General features: G+C 40.7%; 1 protein-coding gene across 1 annotated transcript; it reads left to right on the forward strand.

Moving 5' to 3' along the window:
* The first annotated feature begins 5,910 nt into the window (after positions 1 to 5,910).
* LOC106404542 (protein DETOXIFICATION 9) lies at positions 5,911 to 8,319 on the forward strand. The gene is made up of 7 exons (XM_013845260.3): positions 5,911 to 6,264; positions 6,323 to 6,867; positions 7,036 to 7,122; positions 7,262 to 7,318; positions 7,397 to 7,635; positions 7,721 to 7,926; positions 8,038 to 8,319. The coding sequence occupies exons 1-7, from the start codon at positions 6,019 to 6,021 to the stop codon at positions 8,077 to 8,079; spliced, it is 1,422 nt and encodes a 473-aa protein (XP_013700714.1). The 5' UTR covers positions 5,911 to 6,018; the 3' UTR covers positions 8,080 to 8,319.
* The last annotated feature ends 17,544 nt before the right edge of the window (positions 8,320 to 25,863 follow it).

The raw sequence follows: 25,863 nt of genomic DNA on the forward strand, positions 1-25,863 counted from the left end.
GGTACGTGTTTGAAGAAACACTAATCAACCTTAAACATGCCTAGCATGGACGGGTTACGCACCTCCTATATGGCAACACTCTCTCACAACACAAACTCAAACCAGAACCTAACCTAAGGTTAATGTTCCGGATTCTAACTAGACTCTCTACAACACTAACCACTAGTACCAGTAATCCGGCCTATATGGCCTAGGATCCTTAGTACTAACATCTAATCAAGTATGAAACAACATCATCACTAAACAACTCAACCAGTTAGTCACTCCCTTACCAAGAGTTGATTAACCTCAATCAACAAGATTAATTAAACGAGCAAGCATTTAATTAAATCAACTCAATCAATCTACTCAATCAAACCGTTACCCAGATAGTTCGGCCTCCTGCTATGAATTTATCTTTACAAATAACGGGAACCTACACTTAAACATATCAACACGCAAGAATAGCAAATATTATGCATCCTAGGCTTAGTCCTAATCAGGCTATTAACTCAGTCTTAATTCCATTTCATCTCAACTTAGCATGTGCAAAGCTGAGTTCAATTCATAAATATAATAATCCCAACGACTCTACCATGCAATAATGTGAGCATTCTACTCTATATGCAACTCGATCTATCCTAAGTTCCAAGTAGAGCTCAAACAAAACCAACTCACAAAACTACATTAATTCCAAGTGGAATTCAAACAAGCCAACTCACAGTGTTCTAGGCAAGAAGCAGCTGGTTGATCGGAGAGGACTTAGCCAAAACCCAACCTTGATGTCTTGACTGGACTGATCTCGACTTGCACAGAACCTTGCTTTGATCATGAAGAAACTGACAGGCCTGGACGGAATGATCCGAACTCGGACAGAACCTTCTTTAGCTTCTAGACAGTTCTTCGGACTTCCCGGTAGAGTATCGAACTTCAGAACTTTGAATGATCTGAACTAATCTGGGCAGCACCTCTACTTGATCATTAAATAAACTGACTGGTTTGGACAGATTAATTTGCACAGAGCTTCCGCATCACAATTGTAGAGAATCGTCGATTGGACGGAACTGGTGTTCTCGGTGGAGTATCGGTCTTCAGAACTTTACTAAACTCTCAAACGCCCTCTTTATCTCTCTCTCTCTCTCTCTCTCTCTCTCTCTCTCTCTCTCTCTCTCTCTTTCTACCCACGTTTTGGAGTGGCTTTGGTGTGGTATGGACGTTTGAAACTAAAGGGAGGGGTTGGGTATTTATAGAAGTCATTGGCCAGTAAGGATGGCCACAAGAGCGACTGTGTGTCAGCCCACATGCTTCCGGTCGCATGCGCGGAGACACACAGCGCAGACATGGCGGACTGCATGACCTGGGTCTCATGCAGTATGACACATCTCCTCCCACATGTCAGGATGCATGCCTGGAGTGCATGTCGATCAGCATGCTTCAGTTGCATGCGCGGCGACACCTCTTGCCCTGACATGTCAAGCCGCATGTGCTACTTCCATGTGCGGCGACACCTCGTGCTTGTGTAGACATATAGCTTGCTAGACAGTTGACACCACGTTCTGATCCCATGCGTCGAGCCACCTTGTGCTTCTCGGTTCATTCGTCTGAATTTGGCCCTTCCGACATATTTAGACTCGCGATCAATCCTGAATATTTTTCCGCTCTGTTCTGATGCACAAAATAGTTTTAATAAACTCCAGACTGAATTCTGACCTTGACGGTAAATATTTTCCGACCCTTCAGCTTGATCGAAAAATTCCATAATACTGAAATTAAGGTTCTTGTCAAATTTCGGGTTTCCCTGTTGTGATTCGATCCTGTTGTGCTTACTTTTCGTCCTGCTTCCGACTTATTATGTCTCCAAAATAAATTTTTACTCTTAAGAAGTTTTTCTGAAAACTTGGTGCTTCGGAAACGTCGTTCTCCTAAAAGTCGAGCGTCTAAAACGTCGTGCTCCAAAAATGTTATCCTCCCAAAAATTCCTTCTGATAAATCTCTATCACATTGTCTAACCATGGTCGAGTTGTATATTCGACTCATGGTTCACTCACGATCAATTATTCAACCACCTCGTACTTCACAACTTCTCGATCGATCTTTATCGCCTGCGATTCGACCACCAAGTTGATGCTCGACCAATCTTCTATTTTCTTTAAATCTTGTCAAGGTTTATATGATCAAGACTCAACACTACTCATTATACTTTGATTCCCAAAAGCTCGGCTCCAAATTCCGACTTTGTCGATCTCGACCATTTTACCCCTTCGGGAGGATTACTACAAGTACCACTGATGAAGTTCACATCTTCCTTGAACTCTCTGTCACTTTCGACATCTACAGCCTCTATATCCTCTGCAAAGCTAACCTACTTCTTGAGAAGCTTGTGAACACTATCCAGCTTAGCCTTAACATCGTCCATCTCCTCCTTTCCTAGGGTGGCCGATTTTCTTCTCTCAAAATCAGTGTTCTTGGTGCTATTGCTAGATGCCAAGTTCTAAATAAGTCTCAAACCCTCTTCTGGATTCCTAGTGTTGAAGTTTCCTTCACTAGCAGTGTCTAGAGCCATCTGATATGTCAGCGCGATGCCTCTGAAGAAAATGCTAAGCAGCTGCACTTCATTGAATTCATGGTGTGGAAAATCTCTCTGATAGGACTTGAATTGGATCTAGGAGCTTCTGAATGATTCTGTAGGCTCTTGTGTGAATGTAGAAATCTTGCTCCTTAAGTCCTCAGCACGTGATTCATCAAAGAAATTACGCAGAAATGCATTCTTGAATGATTCAGGAGCTTCTGAATGATTTTGTAGGCTCTTGTGTGAATGTCCCAATCTTGCTCCTTAAGTCCTCAACATGTGATTCATCAAAGAAATTACGCAGAAATGCGTTCTTGATGTCTACCCAGGATGTAAGAGATCCTGGCGGTAACTGCTTAAGCCAATGCGAAGCTTCTCCATATAGTGAGAACTTGAAGAGCTTGCAAAAGAGATAGTCCTCAGGGACTCCATTGGCTTTAATGGCAGAAACCAGATCCTCGAACCGCTCTAGATAGTCTATAAGATGCTCGTGTGATAGACCACAATATGGTGTCTGTGCCACAAGTTTAAAGCACTGGGCTTTCAGCTCAAAATTGTTCCTCTGGATTGCTGGAGGACGAATAGCAGATCTGTCGGCGTAGTATTGGTCTGGTCGGTTGTACTCAGCCAACGTTCTGGGTCGAGCAGCTTCGTATACAGCTTGAGCAGCTGCAGCGGCATCAGCATCATGATCAGGAATTACATCCCTCTGATCATCTAACCTCTGACTTGTTGCATTACGCATATGAACCTCCTGGTCATGCAGGTCTCCATTCTCATCTCGCACCAAAATTAGGGTCGCAACCATGTCTCGCGGACGGGTGTTGATCGATGTTCGGATAGAAGTGTCGATTAGCGGTAGCTCACAACTGTCGATCGACGAATTAGTAGTATCGGTCGACTTTAACTGAAAAGTATCTGTAACGAACTGAGGTTGTTGTTGATCGATGCGGCTCGTCTCTCTTTGCGGATCGTGCATTCCAAATGTGCAGGGTCTGAGAATAACAATGATTTTTCCTTGTTGCTTCTGGTACTATTGGGCATGCACCTGAAAGAATTCAAGAAATTTTTTTATCAGATTTCTTGAACAGTAGAAAAACCTAGACTAAATCTAATTAGATAAGATCTAATGGCGATCAAAGCTTCCCGGCAACAACGCTAAATTTGATATCACTAAAATTACCCAAAGGAGTGACTTTTACTCTCTCAAATAAGAGGTTCAGTTGTAGTACTTAGGGATCGAATCCACAAGGAGCTAGGCCACACAATAGATCCTAATCAGCTGTGATTAAGCTATGTAAATTATTAGAACAGTAAATAAGCAAGCAACGTGAACAAAGCAGTTGTTCAGTTGATTGGTTTGAAGTTTGTAAACACTTATGAGAAACCGCTAGATCAAGGGTTTCTATTCATGTAATCAGGATTATAATGATATATAAGTTAAATCTGTTTGTGGGATATTCTAGAACTGGAACTTTCTAATGTAAAGATATACATCTGTCGTATGTGAGTCTATTAGTTATTAAAGTCAAATATTCAGCTTTCGCTATATCAACACGGAATGACCGTAGATCGATGTTACCTTACTGGCATCGATCAATGGTACCTGAAGAGGTTTAAAAGTGTTATTCGAATGGTTTACTAGGTTTCCTAGATCAACTGTCGTTTGTTTCTAGGAATCCTATTTCAATATGAATCAATTCTTGTAAAAGACCAAGTTGTCGTTTGCGCTTAATTATCCTAATATCATGGTTCTAGTTAGCTATTATAGAACATAAGAAATAAGAGCAATTCAATTGATGGATATCACTGACAACTTAGCCATTCTATATTTTAGATTAATCTCTCATAACATGTTTGAACCATAAATCTAATAGATGAATTACTCAGACATAGCAAAGTAAATCATAAAAGATAACTGAATAAAATGCATAAATAGAATAGAGTTAGAAATACTGGAGTTCCAATACAAATATCTGAATGAGTCTTGGATCTTCTTTCCAAACTAGTAAAAACTCTAAATAGGTTTGTTGGGAAAGGCAAGAAAGTATGAAAGCGTGTGTTGCCTAGAACAATGGCAGAGCACATAAATATTAGGTTAAAATTGTCCTGGGGTATTTCTGTAAATGTGTGTGACTTGGGATTTAAGTCGGCTGGAAACCTAGTCGGGGTCTTGTGCGCTTCGCTGTTGATAGACGGCATAGGATGTGCATCGATCGATGCTTATCTCTGAATGTCGACCTCCAGACTGGTTCGATGGTTAGCTACGGACTTTCTTTCATTTTATTTCCAAAATGCACCAAAATCACAACTTTCCTCCAAAACACTCCTGAACCTGTAAATATGCTAAAAAAAAACGATTTTTTAATTTTATTTCCAAAATGCACCAAAATCACAACTTTCCTCCAAAACACTCCTGAACCTGTAAATATGCTAAAACGACTCCAAAACAAAATAATTATATCCTAAAACACTCATATACCATAGCTAAAAATAGATAAAATCTGGACAGTTTACAATTCGCGAGGAAAATTTTTTTGGGACACAATAGACTGCAAAACATCTTATGGACAGTTTTGTCTATCGTTAAACTCGTACAAGAATAAATCACATATGTTTCTAACTGCTAAAAAAAAATATTTTATTTAAATTGACAGCCAAGCCAGATAAAGATTCAAATTTACAGAGTACATGGATGACGCCTTGAACTGAAGCTATATTTCCATCAATAAAGATTAGAAGATCGTCGCAAAGCTTAAGTGAGAGCTTGGATCTTGTACTTTTGTTATGGTATCCAAAGAGTCCAGATTCAGCCGTTTTATCCAATAAACATAACTCCTGTTCGTTTTAAAGACGCCGCTTGTGGCGGCCGCGGCCAACAATTAGCGTATGAAAGAAGAAAATTGAAAGTTTTAAAGAAGCCACCAGTCGCAAGCTGATAATCGGAAGGAAGGAAACTGGAGTTGCCGTTGTCGCTGATATTTTCAGCGTTCTCGTTACTGACTTTTGTTTGCCGCAGCGTCTAAGTAAACAAAACAGATTTATCTTGACTGTGTTGTGCTCGCCCTAACCATATCCCGGTTGCCGCCGCGTTGGTAAAACGAACAGGGGTATAATCTATTCTAAAATTTATAGTGTTTGGATTCAAGAGCCGACATGATTTACCACATGGTATGCCTATTAAGCTTTTTAGCTGGGCACATTAGATGGGATGCTTTTGTCCTGTGCTTTTTTTTCTTTATCTTGTCAGCATTTATCCACATGCTTACTTGATGTAAAGTTAGTACCTATCTCTTTCAATGAACGAGACGACTAAGTCGAAACGATTTTGGTTCTGCACATAAATCAATTTATTTGCAACGTGTCTATTTATTATTTCGGGCAGCGTGACTATTTTAAGATCACATTTATACAAAACCTAAAGTAAATAAATTTGACCCAAGTTCCCATATTTTCTAACCAGTAACAAGATGAAGACTACTGAAGCTCCATTACTGGTGAAGAACAAACAACAATCAGAGGAAGAGAGAGAGAGGATAAGATGGGAGAAGATGAAGAAAGTTGCTTCAATGGCTGCTCCAATGGTCGCCGTGAACATGTCTCAGTTTCTTCTTCAAGCAACTTCTACGATGATTGTCGGTCACCGGAACGAACTCTCCCTTGCCGGAATCGCTCTTGGAAGCTCATTTGCTAACGTCACCGGCTTTGGTATCCTCGTAAGTAAATTCTTTATTTTATTTCTATTGTGACTTTCTAATCATTTGTATACAACAGTTTGGTCTTTCAGGTGCATTGGAAACACTATGTGGCCAAGCATTTGGAGCAGAACAATATCAGAAGCTCGGACCCTACACTTTCACGTCAATGGTTTATCTCTTGATTATCGCTTTTCCGATTTCGATTCTTTGGATATTCATGAACCAGATCTTGATTCTTCTTCACCAAGACCCTCAAGTAGCTGAGTTAGCATCTGTTTACTGCCTCTGGCTCATACCGGCATTATTCGGTTACTCGGTTCTCGAGTCGCTGGTTCGATACTTTCAGTCACAAAGCTTAATATTTCCTATGGTGTTGAGCTCTCTAGCTGCTCTCGCTTTCCATGTTCCTCTCTGTTGGCTAATGGTTCACAGATTTGAGTTTGGAGTCAAAGGAGCGGCTGTGTCTATCGGTATCTCCTACTGGCTTAACGCGGTTTTCCTTTGGGTTTACATGAAACGCTCTCAAACGTGCTTGAAAACGCGGATTTATATGTCCAAGGATGCGTTTCTTCACACGAAAATCTTCTTTCAATTTGCGGTTCCTTCTGCGATGATGTGTTGGTAAGTCTGTAAATCTAGTGGTCATCAGTGACTAAGTTGGTCTGAGTTTTGGGTTTGAGATCTTTGATTAGTATATTCGATGGATCTTTCTGTGTTTTTTCTTTTTCAATACAACCCTATTCGGTTTGAGATCTTTAATTTAACACGTGTTTTTGTTTCCTTCACTAGCCTTGAGTGGTTAGCTTTCGAGGTGATAACTTTGCTCTCCGGTCTTCTTCCCAACTCAAAGCTCGAAACTTCGGTTATCTCGATTTGGTAGTGCTTCACATATATATATATATATATATATATATTGATTTATTATTTTACCAAAAAAAGACATATTTATTGATCTATATACTATTCTACCTAAAATTTTTTCATTTTCTGAGCCTTAAGTTTCGGATTTGAACAGTCTCACGACCTCTACTTTGCACTACAATTTGGTAAATGGAATCGGTGATGCTGCGAGGTTTGTTATTTTTTTACTTTAATTCTCAAATCCTGAATTCCAAAATAGCAATTGTTTTTTATTTTCGTTACTGGTTAGTACCAATGTGGCGAATGAGCTAGGAGCTGGGAACCCACGAGGGGCTCATGATTCTGCTTCAGCCGCAGTTATAATTGCAGCTGTTGAATCAGTCATTGTGAGCTCTACTCTCTTCTTATCTCGGAATGTATGGCCTTATGCTTACAGCAATGTGGAGGAAGTAACTCGCTATGTGACCAAGATGACTCCCATTCTTTGCATTTCAATCCTCATGGACAGCTTCGTGATCGTCCTCTCCGGTTAGCCTTTCTTAACCCCTCCTCTTCTGATCAGGAACAGTCATTTTAGATTTTCGTGATTATCAAACAAATATGTTTTGTTCAGGGATTGTGAGAGGAACAGGGTGGCAGAAAATTGGGGCTTATGTGAACATAGCTTCGTATTATATCATTGGTATTCCTATTGGACTTCTATTGTGTTTTCATCTTCACTTCAATGGGAAAGGACTCTGGGCCGGTTTAGTCTCAGGATCAACACTACAAACTCTAATCCTCTTTCTTGTTGTTGGGTTCACCAATTGGACCAAAGAGGTGATTAAAACTGTGTAAATTTCTTCTTTTTTTTTTTTGTTTTTAATCATTTGTTATATATCTTAAACATTTGACCTGATATTTGTTCTACGTATTCGGGAAATCTTGCAGGCAAACAAAGCTAGGGAGAGAATACTTGATGAGAAAGTTTAGAGAGATGACTCATTTGTTAATTGAAGAAGAGTTTGTAGGGAATGCTATGAGTGAACATGACTGCCCATTGAATGAAGTTGTTCTAGAAACTTCAACGGTCATGCAATTAATTTAGTTTTGTCTACACTCAATCTAAAAGGATGTTTAATATGAATCCCATGTTGAAATTGTATGGGACCTAAAATAAGTTTTGCGGTGATTGTAAGTGATTTTGAGATTTAATTATAGATTTTTATATGATGTTAGAGCTTTGTTCAAACACTCGGACGCCTAACCGCGTAAGCGGTACTAGGAGCTTGACTGTGGCGAAGAGGTGCAATTCGAGTGAATAAAAAAAAAATATTTTTATATATATACATATGACCATTTGTACAAATAACAACAGTATTTAATCAAAGAGAGTTGTTATCTTGAAAGGACAAAAGCAATTTGACCAAAAAAAAGACAAAATCAAATTTGAATACTTTCTTCAAGAAAGATATAACTGAGATGATCACAGGAGTTAATGTGAGTAGGTGATTGTAGTGGCCGACAACACGTGGGATAATTTCCCAATGGAAAACGTCTGTTACTGGAGGTAAAAAAAAAAAAAACATATCAACACCATTTTCAATTCCAAAACGAAATAGTTTGGTTGGTTTCTATAGAGATATTGCTGAACCTGGAGCAAATGAAACAAAGATGACTGATTTAGTTGAAACATGAAGAAGTTGATATTTGTTCCCAAAAAGACAAATTAAAGGTGTAGCAATTAGCAGCTGACATGGAGTATATTCAAAACCTAATGAAGACTATTTAAAATAAAGATTTACGTTGATATGTATCAATTAGTAAAAGTGGTTGGATTGGAGATTGTTAAGAAGAAAATCTTCAGAAAGTTTTTTTTTTTCATTGTGAGCAGGAACTTATCTTATTTTCTAGACAGTAAAAATCTTACCCGGCAAAATAAAATAATTTTTCAAAAACTCAGAAAAAAATTTCAGAAACTTACTGTTTGCTTCAACTTGCACATGTAGAATCGTTACAGAACCCTTTAACTCAAACAAATCAAACATAACGAGATTTACACTCAAAATGGTCTTCCTTAATGGAGATTCAGAAATGTTTTGTGACACCCGTCACCTCCTATCTGGAGAACAACGTGTCACCAACAATATCTCATAACACAATAGCCTATATACACGACTCCACTCACCCTAAGCCCAAAGAAAAATTTGAATAAAAAGTTCAGTAGCACCAACCCGTCCAAATATCATATACTCGTCAGTCTCACCTGAAATGGGGAAAAGAAAGGAGTGAGTAACGGAGAAGTCACTCAGTTAGGTATACGATACTAAACCCGAAGTCCATGGACCCAGACAGAGCACTCCGAATAAATATAATTTAATCATAACATGTTACAGACACGGTACCTAAAGTACCCAGAGATCAAACAATGGTCCTAGCGAGATGCACACTCGCTGCCCACTAACAGGCCAAAAACACCACCGAATATGTGCTCGGTAACACACGCCCGGTAGACGATTTATCGACCTCTAAGACTTGGCACAACATGTCGACTACGCTGTGCCGCAGCATCCACCACACCCAATGTACTGTCTCCGGCCGATATACCATGGTCGGCTAACATCCAAATCACCTCAATATACTATATATATTATCAATTATAAATGAATAAGCATTGTTGAACCATCTAACACTCTAGTTTCAGTTTAAGCAAGAAACCTAAAAACTAAACAAACAATGACAGACTCGATTTCACGTAGACGGAACACATTAGGAATGAATTATACTTATTCGAGGTCCTAAGCCGTGTAAGAGAAGCTCGGGAAAAGACCCTCACCCTTGCCATGATCGGAAACCGGAACGGATTTGAGAATAAAACACCCGGTCTCGGCTTCACACCATCATCACGTGAGCATAACAAAATTATGCATGCATAAAGACATGAAACCATGATATAAGTTCACGTTGGCAACAAAGGTGGCAAATGATTAATCACATGGAAGAGAGGAGCCTTGGTGCGCAAGAAAGAGGTAATCTTACCCTAAGATCTCACGCTTCTCTTTGGTTAACCACACGACATAATCTTTGACAACACAGAAACGTCTCCGGTGACATTGGATGCACCGCCGGTGGGTCACCACTGATGGTCGTGTGGATCGGTGACGGTGACGGTGGCGGTGAGACACGGTGTCGGCGGTGATGAGATGCTGCAGCTCCGTTGCTCGTCTCTCCTCCATGTCTCAGCTCAGCTCCGGTAAACGACACTAACAAAAGCAACAATGGCTCCATGGACATCAGCAACGATGGATACGGTGGTGATCGGCGAAGAACAAGCCTCCGGTTGTGGCTATCGATGTGATTGGTGACATTGATGGTGTTCCTCCTTTGATTGCCATCAAAACCGAAAGATGAAGAGATGGGAATTGATCGTAAAAGAGTATAGAAGTTGGAGATGGTGATCAACTCATTCTCTTCCACGATCTAAAAGGAAATGGAGGCTGAGCTTTAAGGAACCAATTATATATGTATACACATACACACGGTTAGGGTTAAAGGAAAATCGATGGCTTGGTTTCTTTTCCTTTTTTTTTAACAAATGGTTTGGTTGAGTCCAAATTAATTAAAGAGAAATCAAACCAACCGGTTAAGAAAACCGGGTCGTTACAATTCTCCCCCTCTAATAAAGAATTCGTCCTCGAATTCAAATTCTGAACCGGCTATCCAATACCTTCCTAAAAAAAAACCTATGGATAATATATTTTTATCTGCCTCTCGGTCTCCCAGATCTTCTCCAGGATTTCGTCTTTCTTCTTTCTTCCAACAAACTCTGATCAACATAGTCATCATTTTTTAAATTTCTTTCACTTTCCGATCCAAAATCTGTACTGCCTAACAAGGTGCAGACAATTTTTTTTTTTATTATTTTTTTTTTTACCAAGATCAGTTGGTAGCGCTGCTGCAGAATGAGCTCTGGCTCTCTCACAACCTTCCTCAATACTGACACATGGAACACATCATGAAAGTCTGACAACTCAGCTGATAATCCCAATCTATAAATCACTGCTCCAATCCGCTCTACGATGGGTATGATCCCATATACTCGGTTTAGGCTTCTTTAGCTTCTGAATTTTAGATCATTCCTGAAATGTCTTTATTTCCAGGTATACTAAATCGCTTGAAACTCCAAATCCTTAAGGCACTTGGTTGCATAAATCATCTGACGGTCATGAGCTTCATAAAAACTAAACTTTTGAGCATGTTCATTAGCTCTACCGTCTCTTGAACCATTAATAGTTCTAACTCGCATCGCTCCCCCGCTTTGGTCCAACAAAGTGGTGTACATCAAGGCTTACCATAAGGAATCTCATATGGTGCAATCTCAATGCTCGAACGATAGCTGTCGATGTAAGAAAACTCTGCTAGATGTAGATGCTCAAAATAGTCCTCTCTGACTGACAATCTGTGGTTGATAAATCGTACTCTTATGGACCTTTGTCCTTCAGAAATGCTCTCTAAAATGCAGACGTAAGCTTCCAATCGCGATCTGATACAATGATGACATAAACTCCATGCAACCTCACAATCACGCTGATGTAAATCTATACCAACTGATCAACTTTGTATGTCTTCTTAACTACTAGGAAATTGGCTGACTTGGTAAGTATATCCATGGCTACACGTGTGGCATCCTTTCCACATGTGGTGATCGACAATCCAGTAACAACATCCATAATCACCAGGCCTCATTTCCACTCCGGAAAAAGCAAGCTCAACAATAACCTGAAAGGAACCTGATCCTCTGACATAACCATCTGACATGTCTGATAACACAACGCAATATAGCTACAACCTTTTTCATACTGAGCCAATGATAGAAACCCTTCATATCTTTGTACCTTTTAGGTGTCAGCCATTATGGAACTGTAGTAGTCTTCTTCTTTTTTTTTTTTTTTTTTTTTTGTTGAATCGACATTAACTCCTTCTTCTGAAACCACATGACTCAAAAATCCATTTTTTTTCCTTTGCTAGAAACTACACTCACTCAGCTAGCAAACGGTTTCTTCTCCCCAAGCTTACCTAACACAATCCAAAAATGCTTAGCATGCTCCTCTCCACTCCGGGAATAAATCAGGGTGTCATCGATGAATACAATCACGCACTTATCCAAGTGTTCACGAAAACGTCATTCATAGGTTTCCTAAATTCTACGGGTGTGTTCGTCAACCCAAATGATATAATCACAAACTCATAATGTCCATAATACGGAAGGCTGTCTTCCGCACATCCTCGTCATCTATCGCAATCTGGTGGTGTCGTGATGCCAAGTCGATCTTCAAGAACCATGAACCTCCTGTTGGTAATCCAACAACTCATCAATACGAGGATACCATGTTCAAGTCTATGTAGTCGATACGAAGAATGAAACTTCCATCTTTCTTCTTTACAAAAATAATGATGCTCCCCACGGTGAAGTACTCGGTCTGATAAAACCCATCTCTGATGAATCTTCCATATGCTCTTTCAGCTCGATCATCTCTGCTGCCGCTAATTGGTGTAGAACTCGTGAAACAAGTGATGTCCTTGGTTCCAACTCAATCGTAAGAACGTCTCATGTGTGTTGTGGTGGCTGTTCCAAAAGCCACAAATACATCCTTATAATCTGCAATAACCAGAAGATCCTACATCTCATACTGTCCAACATTCTTAAGCATCAAAATGGTCGCCAAAAATCCTTCTGCTCTTATATCAACTCCTGGGCATGTAGCATGCATGCAATAAAAACTCCCATCAGCTCCAGCAATATCAACTCTTGCCCTCAGGCAATCCAACACTACTAGATGTCATGACAGCCAATCCATTCCAAGGATGACATCGTAAAACCGTAGCTCCATCTCTGACGAGTCCCCAAAAAATCAGTCCTCCGAGCATAAGTGTACACTGCAATGAATATAAATAGCTCCCATGTCCCATGCAAGCTGTTTGAACTGACACATATCTGAAACAATCAACAATGCCAACAACTGGCAAACAAAACCAACTCCAATATCAACACAACGCAAGCTGCCGCACCCCCAATCCAAAAGCGATTTTCACGAGTTCAGAAACCAAATATACCTCCAAAATAGTCAATATACTCGTACACAAAGCAACACATGCCAACCAATGGCTCATACCTCACACCACGTAATCTCCAGTTACAAAAACTCGTGGGACGATTGCTTGAAGTAGGGTGGAAGCAAAAACGTCACATATTCATTCCTGGATAATCTCGGAATCATGACCGAAAAACTGGCAACTCATGAGAAAACTGACGAACTGAGATATCACCCATCGGCTGCTGAACATTTGGCTAGAACCCTGTTAGTCGAAGGATGAATGAGGATGATTTTACTCATCGTCATAGAAAGAGACAATTGAGTTAGTAATTACTGGAGAGAATGGTGCTAAAAGAACTTCGCAAACATTTTTTTTTTATATATATATATATATATATATATATATATATAAATTATTTTATACTTTTTTTAAAGAAACTTACAAAACCGAATCCCCTAATCGCCATCCCGGGTCGGGGCCGGGACGGAACCCCGCTCTGATACCAAATTATGACACCCGTCACCTCCTATCTGGGGAACAGCGTGCCACCAACAATATCTCATAACACAATAGCCCATATACACGACTCCACTCACCCTAAGCCCAAATAAAAATCCGAATAAAAAGTTCAGTAGCACCAATCCGTCCAAATATCATATACTCGTCAGTCTCACCTGAAATGGGGAAGAGAGAGGGGTGAGTAACGCGGAAGTCACTCAGTGAGGTATGGGATACTAAACCCAAAGTTCATGGACCCGGACTGAGAACTCCGAATAAATATAATTTAATCCTAACACGCTACAAACACGGTACCTAAAGTACCCAGATATCAAACAATGGTCCTAGCGAGGTGCACACTCGCTGCCCACTAACAGGCCAAAAACACCACCAAATATGTGCTCGATAACACATGCCCGTAGACGATTTATCGACCTCTAAGCCTTGGCACAACAGGTCGACTACGCCGTGCGGCAGCATCCACCACACCCAATTTATTGTCTCCGGCCGATACACCCTTGGTCGGCTAACATCCAAATCACCTCAATATACTATATATATATTATCAATTATAAATGAACAAGCATTGTTGAACCATCTAACACTCTAGTTCCAGTTTAAGCAAAAAACCTAAAAACTAAACAAAGAATGGCATACTCGATTTCACATAGACGGAACACATTAGGAATAAATTATACTTATTCGAGGTCCTAAGCCGTGTAAGAAAGCTCGGGAAAAGACCCTCACCTTTGCCATGATCGGAAACCGAAACGGATTTGAGAATAAAACACCCGGTCTCGGCTTCACACCATCATCACGTGAGCATAACAAAATTGTGCATGCATAAAGACATGAAACCATGACAAAAGTTCACGGTTGGCAACAAAGGTGGAAAATGATTAATCAAATGGAAGAGAGGAGCCTTGGTGCGCAAGAAAGAGGTAATCTTACCCTAAGATCTCACGCTTCTCCTTGGTTAACCACACGACATAATCTTTGACAACACAGAAACGTCTCCGGTGACATGGGATGCACCGCCGGTGGGTCACCACTGATGGTCGTTTGGATCGGTGACGGTGGCGGTGAGACACGGTGTCGGCGGTGATGAGATGCTGCAGCTCCGTCGCTCGTCTCTCCTCCATGTCTCAGCTCAGCTCCGCTAAACGACACTAACAAAAGCAACGATGGCTCCCTGGACATTAGCAACGATGGATACGGTGGTGATTGGCGAAGAACAAGCCTCCGGTTGTGGCTATCGATGTGATTGGTGACATTGATGGTGTTCCTCCTTTGATTGCCATCAAAACCGAAAGATGAAGAGATGGGAATTGATCGTAAAGGAGTATAGAAGATGGAGATGGTGATCAACTCATTCTCTTCCACGATCTAAATGGAAATTGAGGCTGAGCTTTAAGGAACAAGTTATATATGTATATACACACGGTTAGGGTTAAAGGAAAATCGATGGCTTGGTTTGTTTTCCTTTTTTTTTGAACAAATGGTTTGGTTGAGTCCAAATTAATTAAAGAGAAATCAAACCAACCGGTTAAGAAAACCGGGTCGTTACATGTTTATTTAGACAGAAATCTAGAATCAACTGGTTAACAAAGGAAAACCTAAACACTACATACTTCCATTGCATATGCCAGACTAGAGCAAGTTACAGTGCAATCAGATCTTTTGTGATGGCCGATGAAATTATTTCAGACCCTTTAGAGATGAGCTCCCACTCTATTAACCACTTTAAGGCAATTCTTGGTCTACTTCCGGCCTCAAATAATCACCTTCAATCCACTAAAGTTTGGTTATGCTATCTCTCGGCTTTTTGATCAAATTCTCAGCATCATCAGCAAATGCTTGTTCTCTCATCTAGTGAAGAAATAAAACAGCCCTTCTTAAAGCTCAACCCTAATAAGGCGCCAGGTCGGATGGTCTGACTTCTGGGTTCTACAAAGCGTCTTGGGATTTCATAGGAGGAAGTTACTTGCTCAATTTTTCATTTTTTCAGATAGTGATTCCTACCTTTAACAACAAACTCTACTATCCCCGCCTTTGTTCCAAAGTTCACAGGATCTAATCGCATCTCTGAACACCGTTCTATTTCCTGTTTCAACCCCTTCTACAAAGTTTTCTCTCGACTCTTGGTAAAGCGGCTTAGCTAATTTTACAAAATTTTATTGTCCATAACCAAACTGCTTTTGTATAATATAGACTTTTGGTGGAAAACACTTCTTTAGCTATGGAGTTGGTCAATGGTCGATATAACCAAAGTGTTCGATATACTATCTTAGGACTTCCTTATAAACTGCTGCAATCCACAAACATCCAGCCAACCGTCCTAACATTGCTTCGTGCTTGCGTCTGGTCCCCATCTTATATGGTTGGATAGAATTTTAGCAGTAAATGGGGGGGGGGGGGGGGGGGGGTTTAAAGGCAGGCATGGCCTTCGCCCTATCCTCATATTTGTTTGTTGTGGGAACCAAAATGCATACCGTCGATTTCCGTAATCGGAGGAAAACCAAGAAGCCCTAACTTTTCTTGAGGTCCCGGATAATAACTTGAATAAATGAAAAGGGAGCGAAGAAGATCTTATTCCGAATCTGCGTAGTGAACATAGTCAAACCCGCTCGGTAAAGCTTGCTGGAAGGAACATCGATCGACAAACACCTAGGTGTATCGATCGACTATCCATTGATAGCATCGATCATTGATAGCATCGATCGACACTTTCTCCAGATCAACAAATGACAGTTGAGATCTGAGATCCAGACAATAGATATTCTAAACAAACGAAAGTTCATAGTTTATTACTTTGTTTGAGTTCTAGAATATTCAATAAACTACTATAGCTTCTACACTATTATAATCATGATTACCTGAATAGAAACCCTAAGTACAACTACCTTCTTCACCACTGCAATTTACTATTTCCATAATTGACCTAGCTTAATTATAATCAGTTTAAGATCTTTTGTGTGTCCCAGCTCCTTGTGGATTCGATCCCTAAGTACTACAACTCAACCTCTTATTTGAGAGAGTACAAATCACTTAAGGTAATTTGAGTGATATCAGGGTGCACTACAGAGGAGGTCCTTTTACCAAGGTCAGAGTGCTATGTGATTCAGAACTGAGAGACAAAGAGGAAGCTTCTGCAAGGGCTTTTGTCAACAACATCAACAAAATGAGGAAGAGAGATACATGGACTTGTTTTCGAGCAAGTTCATATTCTCATCCAGAGTAAATCAGATTTCCAAAAGTCAAGCTAATGATTGAAAATATAAGCGCTGAGTGGGAGGCAACCCATCGTTAGGTAAGTTTTTATTATTTAATTTTTATGTTATACTGATTTTCGCATTTATTTTTTTTTTCAGAAAAAGAAACAAAAAAAAAAGATGATGAACAATGACGGAACTGTAGCAGCGCCAAGCGATACTACTGTAGTAGCGTCGATCGACACTGTTCATCTGCAAAAGAAAAAATCCGAGGAAGACGGGTTCTGCACTAGCATCGACCCACACCCGATCAATGTCGATCAATAGAGCATCAGGAGTACCGATTGATCGCCACTTAGCTGTGTCAATAGACGCTCACCATCAGTGCGTAGGTATACCGATTTTCCTTGGTAAATTTTGTCATTATGATTTATTTTTCATCCAATATCAGACTGTATAACAATGGAGACAGTGTTTTAAGTCTGGGGGAGGTTTTTACTGATATTGTCTTTTATTTTGAGGGTTAGTTTTATTAGTTTTTAATGATTTTTATATAGTCAAGAAGGGGATGATAAAAAATTTTCAGTTTACTTATTATCTAACCACTCTCTAGCACAATTCTTTGAGGTTATTGACTGCAGGGTGTACTGAATGGAAACACAAAATGTATCACCTGCCAATAACATCCATGCTAGCTGAGAAAGTCTGAAGGAACCGAAGCTGACTTCCAACCTTAATCAATTTAACTTGCTTGTTTTGAGGCTTTGTATACATTGGACTGGACTCCTCTTTCAGGTCTGAATGGTATTAGTCTATATGTTTTTGGTTTCCATCTCTCCTCTCTTTGGTATCCAAAAAGAAAGAAAAAGAAAAGATTGAGATGATTTCCTGAGATGCAGAGGGGTACGTACATTATCGATGACCCCACTATTCTAATTCAAAAGAATAATCACACATTGTTGGAAGCAAGGGGTAGGTAGGTTACCGATGACCCAACTATTCGCCTACACTTTGCCAAGAAAAAAAAAGATTGAGATGATTTCCTGAGATGCAGAGGGATAGGTACATTATAGATGACCCCACTATTATAATTCAAAGGAATGATCGCACATTGTTGGAAGCGAGGAGTAGGTACGTTACCGATGATCCAATTATTCGCCTACACTTTTCCAAGAAAAAGAAAAAAAAAAGAAAAAGAAAAGAAAAGAAAAGGATTCAGAGAAGAGAGATATAGGGAGAAAAGAAACCATAATAAGACTACATGTTTACTCAGATACCTGGTAGAGTTAGAGTCCATGTGTCCCTTGATCGATATTTCCAAGATTTAGCCTACACATTTATATGCAGAAATAAGGTCAGTTGAAGGGTATGTCAGGCGGAATTGGCTGAGCTTTGGGCTGGATGGTTTGGTTGCTAAGCTAAGGTCTAGTACATGGAATTTCCCTTGAGGTTGGCACCAATATGATGTGGCTTGCAACATTGCAGAGGTGAAAGTAGTAAGTTTAAAATTGTGTGAGTCTTTGCTGTTTTCAAATCTCTTTCATAGACTATTCTATGTTTTGCTTGAGGACAAGCAAAAGGAAAGTCTGGGGGAGTTGATATAGCATGGTTTTTAAAACTTTTATGTCATGGTATATGATTGTTTTAGAGTCTATTATATTGGTTTGGAGTATGTTTTAGAGTGTTTTTAAGTTTAGGTACTTTTTGGAAAACTTTGGTGATTTTGGAGCCTTTTGAAGTACAGAACTGCACAGACGCGTCAGATGTTTAACTATGGTCCCACGGTGCGATGAATCTCATATTTTGACACAGGATATATCTTTGGGTTAGCTTTCCAACGCCAACAATTTAAGGTCAATCAGCATCATATAACAGAAGTTATGCCACAGTTACTGAAGAGTGGTACATCTGCCTCGCGAGACGAAGCTTTCTAGGAGATAAATGAATGTCGATCGATGACACAGTCTTGGTGTCGATCGACGGTGATGCCAGAAGATGGGCCGAGTCTATTTCATGACCGACTTAAGCCCATAAGCCACCACATATTGCCAGAATTCCTCTGAACGACTCTAAACCTTAATTATGTGTGTTTCTAAACGGGGCGAGTCTATTTCTTTTAACCTGTATTTATAATTTTTCAGCCATTATTTAGGTTAAGCTTTATTTTGTAGCAGATTAATAGGCTTTTGAGTTGAGAGAAGATGATAGATTATTTTCTGAATCCCAATTTATTCTCATTTATCTAATGATGGGTTTCATATTGATTTGTGATTCGGCTTCCATGCCTGAGTTATTTCACAGTTAGGTTGAAGGTTTTCCATAAAATTGAGGAGATTGGATGTTTAGGGTTAATAAATTAGGGAATTTACATTAGAGTTCTTCACATAGATTATTCTTCATGCATGAACTTCATTGATCACTTAGTTCATTAATCTAGGTTGATTATAGGTAGCCAAAGTTTGTATAACTGCTTGAAGCTAACCCTTGTGAGCAAAGTGTCCTTAGCATGCGAAATTTGTTAAAGCCCTTTGTGAACAGATCATAACTTGTTATTTATGCATGTTTCTCTTTTAAGTTTGACGAAAGTTAGCTCATTAGGTTGTTTAGACATAGTAATTGGACCCACAACAGTGAAAATATCATAAAATTGTGTTATGAGTTCAAGAGTGGTTCTTCATTAGTTACCTGATGCCTATCATTTTTACTATAGTTTTCATCGCTCTTAATTTACTGCATTCATGATCTGTTTATTTATTGCTTACTTCTCATTTATGTAGTACCAACAATAGACTTGCACAAATTTACCCTAACATATACTATACGATAATAGATACGTAACCTAATCTATAGTAATAAGTAATATATATGTGGGAACCTAAATTCATACCGTCAATTTTCGTAAACGGAGGAAAGCCAAAAAACCCTAATTTCTTGAGGTCCGAATTCTCTGCAAGAGTCAAGGACAAGTAACCAAATAAATGCGGAAAATACATAAATACAATAAAACGAGTTTAGAAAAAGTAGATCTTATTTTGAATTTGCGTAAGAGCGTTGTGATCATTACAAAAGATTATAAAAGTTTTGGCTGCAAGATCTGCCAGCGAGATTTCTAGTTCTAGCCGCCTAAAATTTTTTAACTTAATTGAGTAACAGCTCGATAATAGAAGACGAAAAAGAGACATAAAAGGTTTTGATTGATTTCGGACTGAACCTTATGAAAGGCTTTTGATATCACTCAAATTACCCTAAGGAGTGATTTACACTCTCAAATAAGAGGTTCAATTGTAGTACTTAGGATCGAATTCACAGAGAGCTAAGGCACACAATAGATCTATCTAGTTATGTAGTTAAGCTAGGTTGAATAGTTTAAATGTAAATTAGCAGGGTGAACAAGGAATTGTTCGATTGATTGATTGGGTTTTAAGATAGATATGGGAAACATTAGACTTAGGGTTTCTATTCAGACAATCTGGATTATAGAGACATAGACTACTAAGCATATATGGATATTTTAGAACTCAAACAAATAAGAATAGTCGATTAACTTCTGTATATTTAGACTATATATCGCCGGATCTAGGAACTCAGTTGTCGCTTGTTGGTCCTAAGAAAGTGTCGATCGATTCCAACAACGGGGTTGTGGAAACCGAAATTTGCAGTGTCAATTTCCGTTTAAATTAGGAAAGATATGAAACCCTAAATTTCCCAAAGGTCCCAGATATCTGCTAAACCACACGCCAAGAAATTAGAACACGAGAGTATGGACGAAAAATAAATATATGGAATCGAAAAGAGAGAAAAAGAGGTTTTTATTCTGAATCCGCGTTTGAGTAAAACAACAAGGTAAGAGCCTTCGGCCACGAAATCTGTTGGCGAGATTCCTAGTTCTAGCAACCTAAGACTTGAAAACCTAGTTGAGTCGCAGCTCGGTAACAAAAACAGAAAAATCCCTAAATGCCCTAAGTGTTTTGCTCTGAGTAAAATTATCATCTCTCCTTGCGCCTCCACCTTCGACATCCTTATATACTCTCCAAGAGGCGGTTTGCTCTTTCCTTTTCTGCCCTCGGCCGACTTTATCGCTTCGCGGAAATATTCCATTTTTCCTCGATCTTCCTGTTTATCCTCGGAAACTTCACATTTATCCTCCGAACTTGACATTTATCTTCTCGTGCAAAAAAGGGATAAACCGTCATGACGATTTGGGCTCGATTTCGCATAAGATCGCAAGTGGGCTTTTTGCCGCGTTCTGGACCCTTTCGGGCCGTTCTCGGACTTAGGCGTTTTTTACGATTTTATAGAAAGAGCTTGTTTGAAACCACGTCGATTTCGAAGAACTTCCAAACTTCTCGTATAGCGTAGGCAGCTTTAAGTGGTTTTAGTTTACCGTTGCCATTTTATACGAGAAATCCGAATCTCCTTCGAGACGAAACAAGAGTCGATTCGATCCGATCACAGAAGAGGGAGCTACGAGAATGGGATGGAGGCAGCGTGTTCGGTCCAACTCGCCAATTTGGCCAGTTGGACGGCTTGCTTGGTCCAACTCGCCTGTTTGGCGAGTTGGAGGGCTTGCTCGATCTAATCCTCCCATTTGGTGGGTTGGACTTTGATGTTTCATTGTCCGGGATCTGTTGTCCGGGGCTTCGAGCATCCTTCCTTGAAGGCTTATCTTGTAAATCCCTTTCAGACTTGTTACAAAACTTGATTTAGTTCTTCGATTTTTATATTCCTTTGAGAATTATCTTTTCTTTTTTTTTGAAGAAGACGTTTCTCGGGAATTTTCTGACTTTGATTTTATCGTAGCCGATTTTGACCCCAACAGTTAGCCCCCAGCTTGTTAGAATCATGGTGTTGTTGCGAGCGGTTCGGGGGTGCATAGAGAGTTAGACAAAATCCATTGTCAAAAAATCCGAAGGTGAATAGTGAATTGTCTTTCTTATAAGTATGTGGAGTAAGTTTTCAATTTCTTTACTTCTCATTTCCACAAACTTTCTCTCAAGGTAGAAATCCCTTTTTCTCTCTTCTCTCCCTTTGATAGAAAAACTCTTTTTAATCATGACTTCAAGGAAAAAGGCTTTCTCCAAGTCTCGTGGTGATCGCTCTGACCCTGGTGGCTCCAGTTCACGACGTGAGAATGTTGCACCAAAGGTGGAGTTTTCGGATCACTCGATCGATCCCGAGGAGCGCGACGCTTACTGGGCAGCAAGGGGCAAACGAAAGCATCCTCGGCCCGGTATATGGCATCCTGCTCGATTCCGTGCTAACCCCGTGGATGGTTGTCCGAGCTCGAGCTGTCCGAACGGGCTTGATGCCATTCGAAGCTTTTGTAGAGTTCTGGAATCGGTAGAGTTTCGTCTCCCAGTAGCCGGAGAAGTTGCTGAATCTCCGCCCGACGGTTACTTCACGTGTTTTGAAGTGTACTTGATGCAATGTCACTTGTGGTTTCCTCTCCCGGAGATTATCGTGCGGTTCTTTAGTCGTTTCGGGTTAGGGTTCGGTCAGATCACGCCGGTCGGTTTACAACACATTATTGGGATTTTGGTGTTGAGTTATGAAAGGGGGATCCCCCTTGACGTTGATCATCTCGAAGCCTTGTTGTTGTTCAAGGGAAATACGGGCACCATACAACCGGGTCCTCGGCCGATCAAGGCGATCATAGTCGACTTCGTGAACTACCGTGTCTGGACGCATCCTTTCTTCTTTGTCCGAATCGATGTGCATCTGTGGAAGAGAGCTGCATCCCCGTTCCAAGGACCACAAGGGGTCGGAGAAGTACTTTTGATTTGTTACACGCTAGTTTTGGTTCCGATGACATTGGATCTTACAAATCCGTTTCTCATTTTTGCACAGATCACCATTATTGGTTTACTCCGCAGTGGTGAGTTCTATTGGGGTACATTTACCCCGAAACTGGTTCGTCATGCTGTTTTTTTCATCGCTCCCGATTTCAGCCTGATTTGCCAATAGAAGAAGAAGAAGATGAGTCAAGCATGGACGAGTTCGTTCCGTGTAAGGCCCCGGTAGAGAGGGAGAGGTCGAGGAACCGCAAGGATAAACACATAGTCATTGATGATGACGAAGCTGGTGGGGGATGCTTTCCCGAAACTCTCGTCAGAAATTATTTCGATGGCGAGTCGTTCGATCTTGAAGAGTTACTTGGTTCTAACCCTCCGGAGGCCGAAGGTGGATTCGTCAAAGGGCCAGAGTTTACCAAGGCATCGAGGCTGGTCAGCGGGGTAGGCTTTGCATGCATATTTTTTTCTTTTTTCTTTTATATATGCTAAGCTTTTCTTACCTTTGGGAGTTTTCGTAGGGCCTTCTCGTGATGAACCGAGCCCTCGACGAGAGCATTCAGGAAGCTCGCATGGCGCAATTCAGAGCCGAGAAAGCTGACAAAGAGATTGCTCGTTTGAGGGATGAGCTGGAGCGTTCTCGCCGTGATGAGGGGAGTTTCGTGGAGACGAAGATTTGTCATGCCCATAGGCAAGGAAAGAGAGAGATGGCCGAGATTATGAAGACTCGTCGCGACCAGTTCTATTACGAGTTCAGAGAGCTTATGGATGGTTACAAAGCTTACGGGAATTACCGTGAGTGTTGCGGAACTGTGGGCAGACTGTTCCTAACGCAGGCTGCTGATTATTCATACGATGTCGAGAATGCGAGGCAGACTCGGCACATGAATGAGAGAGCCGGAGGTTTTGCGATTCCTCGGATGGAGGAGAATATTTGGAAGCAATGGGAGCCGATTCTCTTTTCTCCTGATACGGTGGAGGCTGAGACAGGGGTTCCCGACGAGACAAGTGAAGTGAACCAGCCGGTGGTTCCCCTTACCGTCGATGATTACTTGGTGGGGGAATCGATGACCAGGTACTTTGATATTGATGGTTGATTGGCTAGGACTTCTATGGCTTATCGGGAAGGTATTCCCTTGTAAAATATTTCGATTGTTTGTTTGTTTCTGGCCGAGTATGGACGTGTGTTATGTAGTGGGACTGGCCGTATGTGGCTTTGAATCCCTGCCGTTTACCGGCCGTTTTGCTAATCGTACTCTTTTATAAAAAAGGATTCAAGAACGTTTTTGTTAAGTGTCGGGAGAAGGATCCGAGTTGTCATCTCACTCCTTATCCTTTTTCCTGAATCGTTCAAGATGTTTGAGAAATTCCCAAAGTTTCGAGGGTGTTTTAGATGCGGACGAAGAGACATGCTTTCAGGATCTCGTATCTTTTCGATATCATTCCTTGAGACGTTAAAGACCAGTGTGCTGGGTTTAGGGTAAGACCTAGGTCTAATCACGGCTTTAGGGAGGTGCGATGACTATTTCGACTTACGTTTCCTGTATCATTTTGGACCTGATTCTGTCCCGCTATAAAGTCCGCGATATGTTCTCGGCTTACGTGACTTGTATGGTAGGAATCGAGCATCTCTTAGAGGACAATTTTTAAGTCTCCCGAAAGTGCTGACCAAAATTTCGGATTTCTTTTATAGCGCGCCATTCTGTCCTAGTCGGATGTATGAGGACCTATCCTAAGGATAGGTCTAAATGTGTTTCTTTAGGACTACTAAAGTGCTTGGCGGGGCCAATCGACAAGTGTTTGTAATTTTTTAGTCGCGAACGGACTGGGGCATATTCTCGAAGATGTAAGCGACGTCTCGCTTATTTGTTCGAGAACACACTTTATGTTAGTAACGTATCTGAGATCGTGTTTTGGTCGAGAGTCGGAATCGACGGTGCGGCCAAGATATGGGTTCGAAGGAGTCTTTAGTGGTCGGCGGAATTTGTTGATTCTGGCGATGCTTTTATGATGATTTTGTTCTTTGTTGGATAAGCTGGTGTGGAGTCGAGATCCGTTTTGAGGTGTGACGATTTTTTTGCGAGTTTTTGTTTTCGTTCGATAAACGTTTTTGTTCGTAGACGGATTTTTTTCCGAAAGTATAACAAGATTTTTAATGAAATCTTTATTGCCGAAAAAGTTTCAAAATTTTTGAGTACAAGGCAAATATTTATAGAATGCGGGAATATACGAGTATTTGTATATGTACCCACTCACCCCCCTTTTGGAGAGGGGGTGTAGAAACCCGTTAAAAAAAAAAAAAGAGAATGGTCGACTATCATTGTGGTGGTCGAGTTGCAGGTGATAAGGATCGATCGAGAAGTTTTGAAGTACCAGGTGGGCGAAGAAGTGATCGTGAGTAAACTATGAGTCGAGTAAGTTGCTCGATCATAGTTAGAAGATGTCCTAGATTGATGAGACAGACGTTTTGGAAGCATAACAATTTTGGAAGCACGACTGTTTAGAAGCTCGACGTTTTTGAAGACCGACGTTTCTTCATCACGAAGTTTTCTCGGAAAATCTTCGTATCAGTAAAATATTATTCTGGAGACATAATCAGTTAGAAGCAGGACGGGAATTAAGCAGGACGGGAAGCAAGCACGACGGGAAAACCCGAAATTGGGCGAAAACCCTAATTTCGGGATTATGGAATTCTTCGAGGAAACCGGAGGCTCGGGAAATATTTTTACAGGATATCAGAATTCATCAGGAGTCTATTAAAAATATTTAGAGCATCAGAACGGGAGCAGAAAAATATTCGGGATTGATCACAGGTCAGAAATTTCCCGGAAGGGTCAAAAATCGCGTAAACCGACCGAGAAGCTCGAGGTGGCTTGATCTAAGGGATCAGGACGTGGTGGCAACCATATAAGAATCTGAGTGTCTACAAAAACTCAAGGTGTCACCATGCATGGAAGCAGCACATGCAGCTTGACATGTAGAAGCACGAGGTGTCGCCGTATCTGCAACTGAAGCATGCTAATCGACACGCAGGGGAGCCGTGTGTCGCGACGCATGAACTCCAGCCATGCAGCAAGCCATCTGGACGTGTAGGTATCCTCCTGCATGTGTCTGAGACATGTATGAAGACATGTGTGCGCCCGTGTGTCACCGCGCATGCGACCGAAAGCATGCGGGCTGAC

Source organism: Brassica napus, chromosome C3 (assembly GCF_020379485.1).
Source record: "Brassica napus cultivar Da-Ae chromosome C3, Da-Ae, whole genome shotgun sequence".
In the NCBI taxonomy this organism is placed as follows: Eukaryota; Viridiplantae; Streptophyta; class Magnoliopsida; order Brassicales; family Brassicaceae; genus Brassica; species Brassica napus.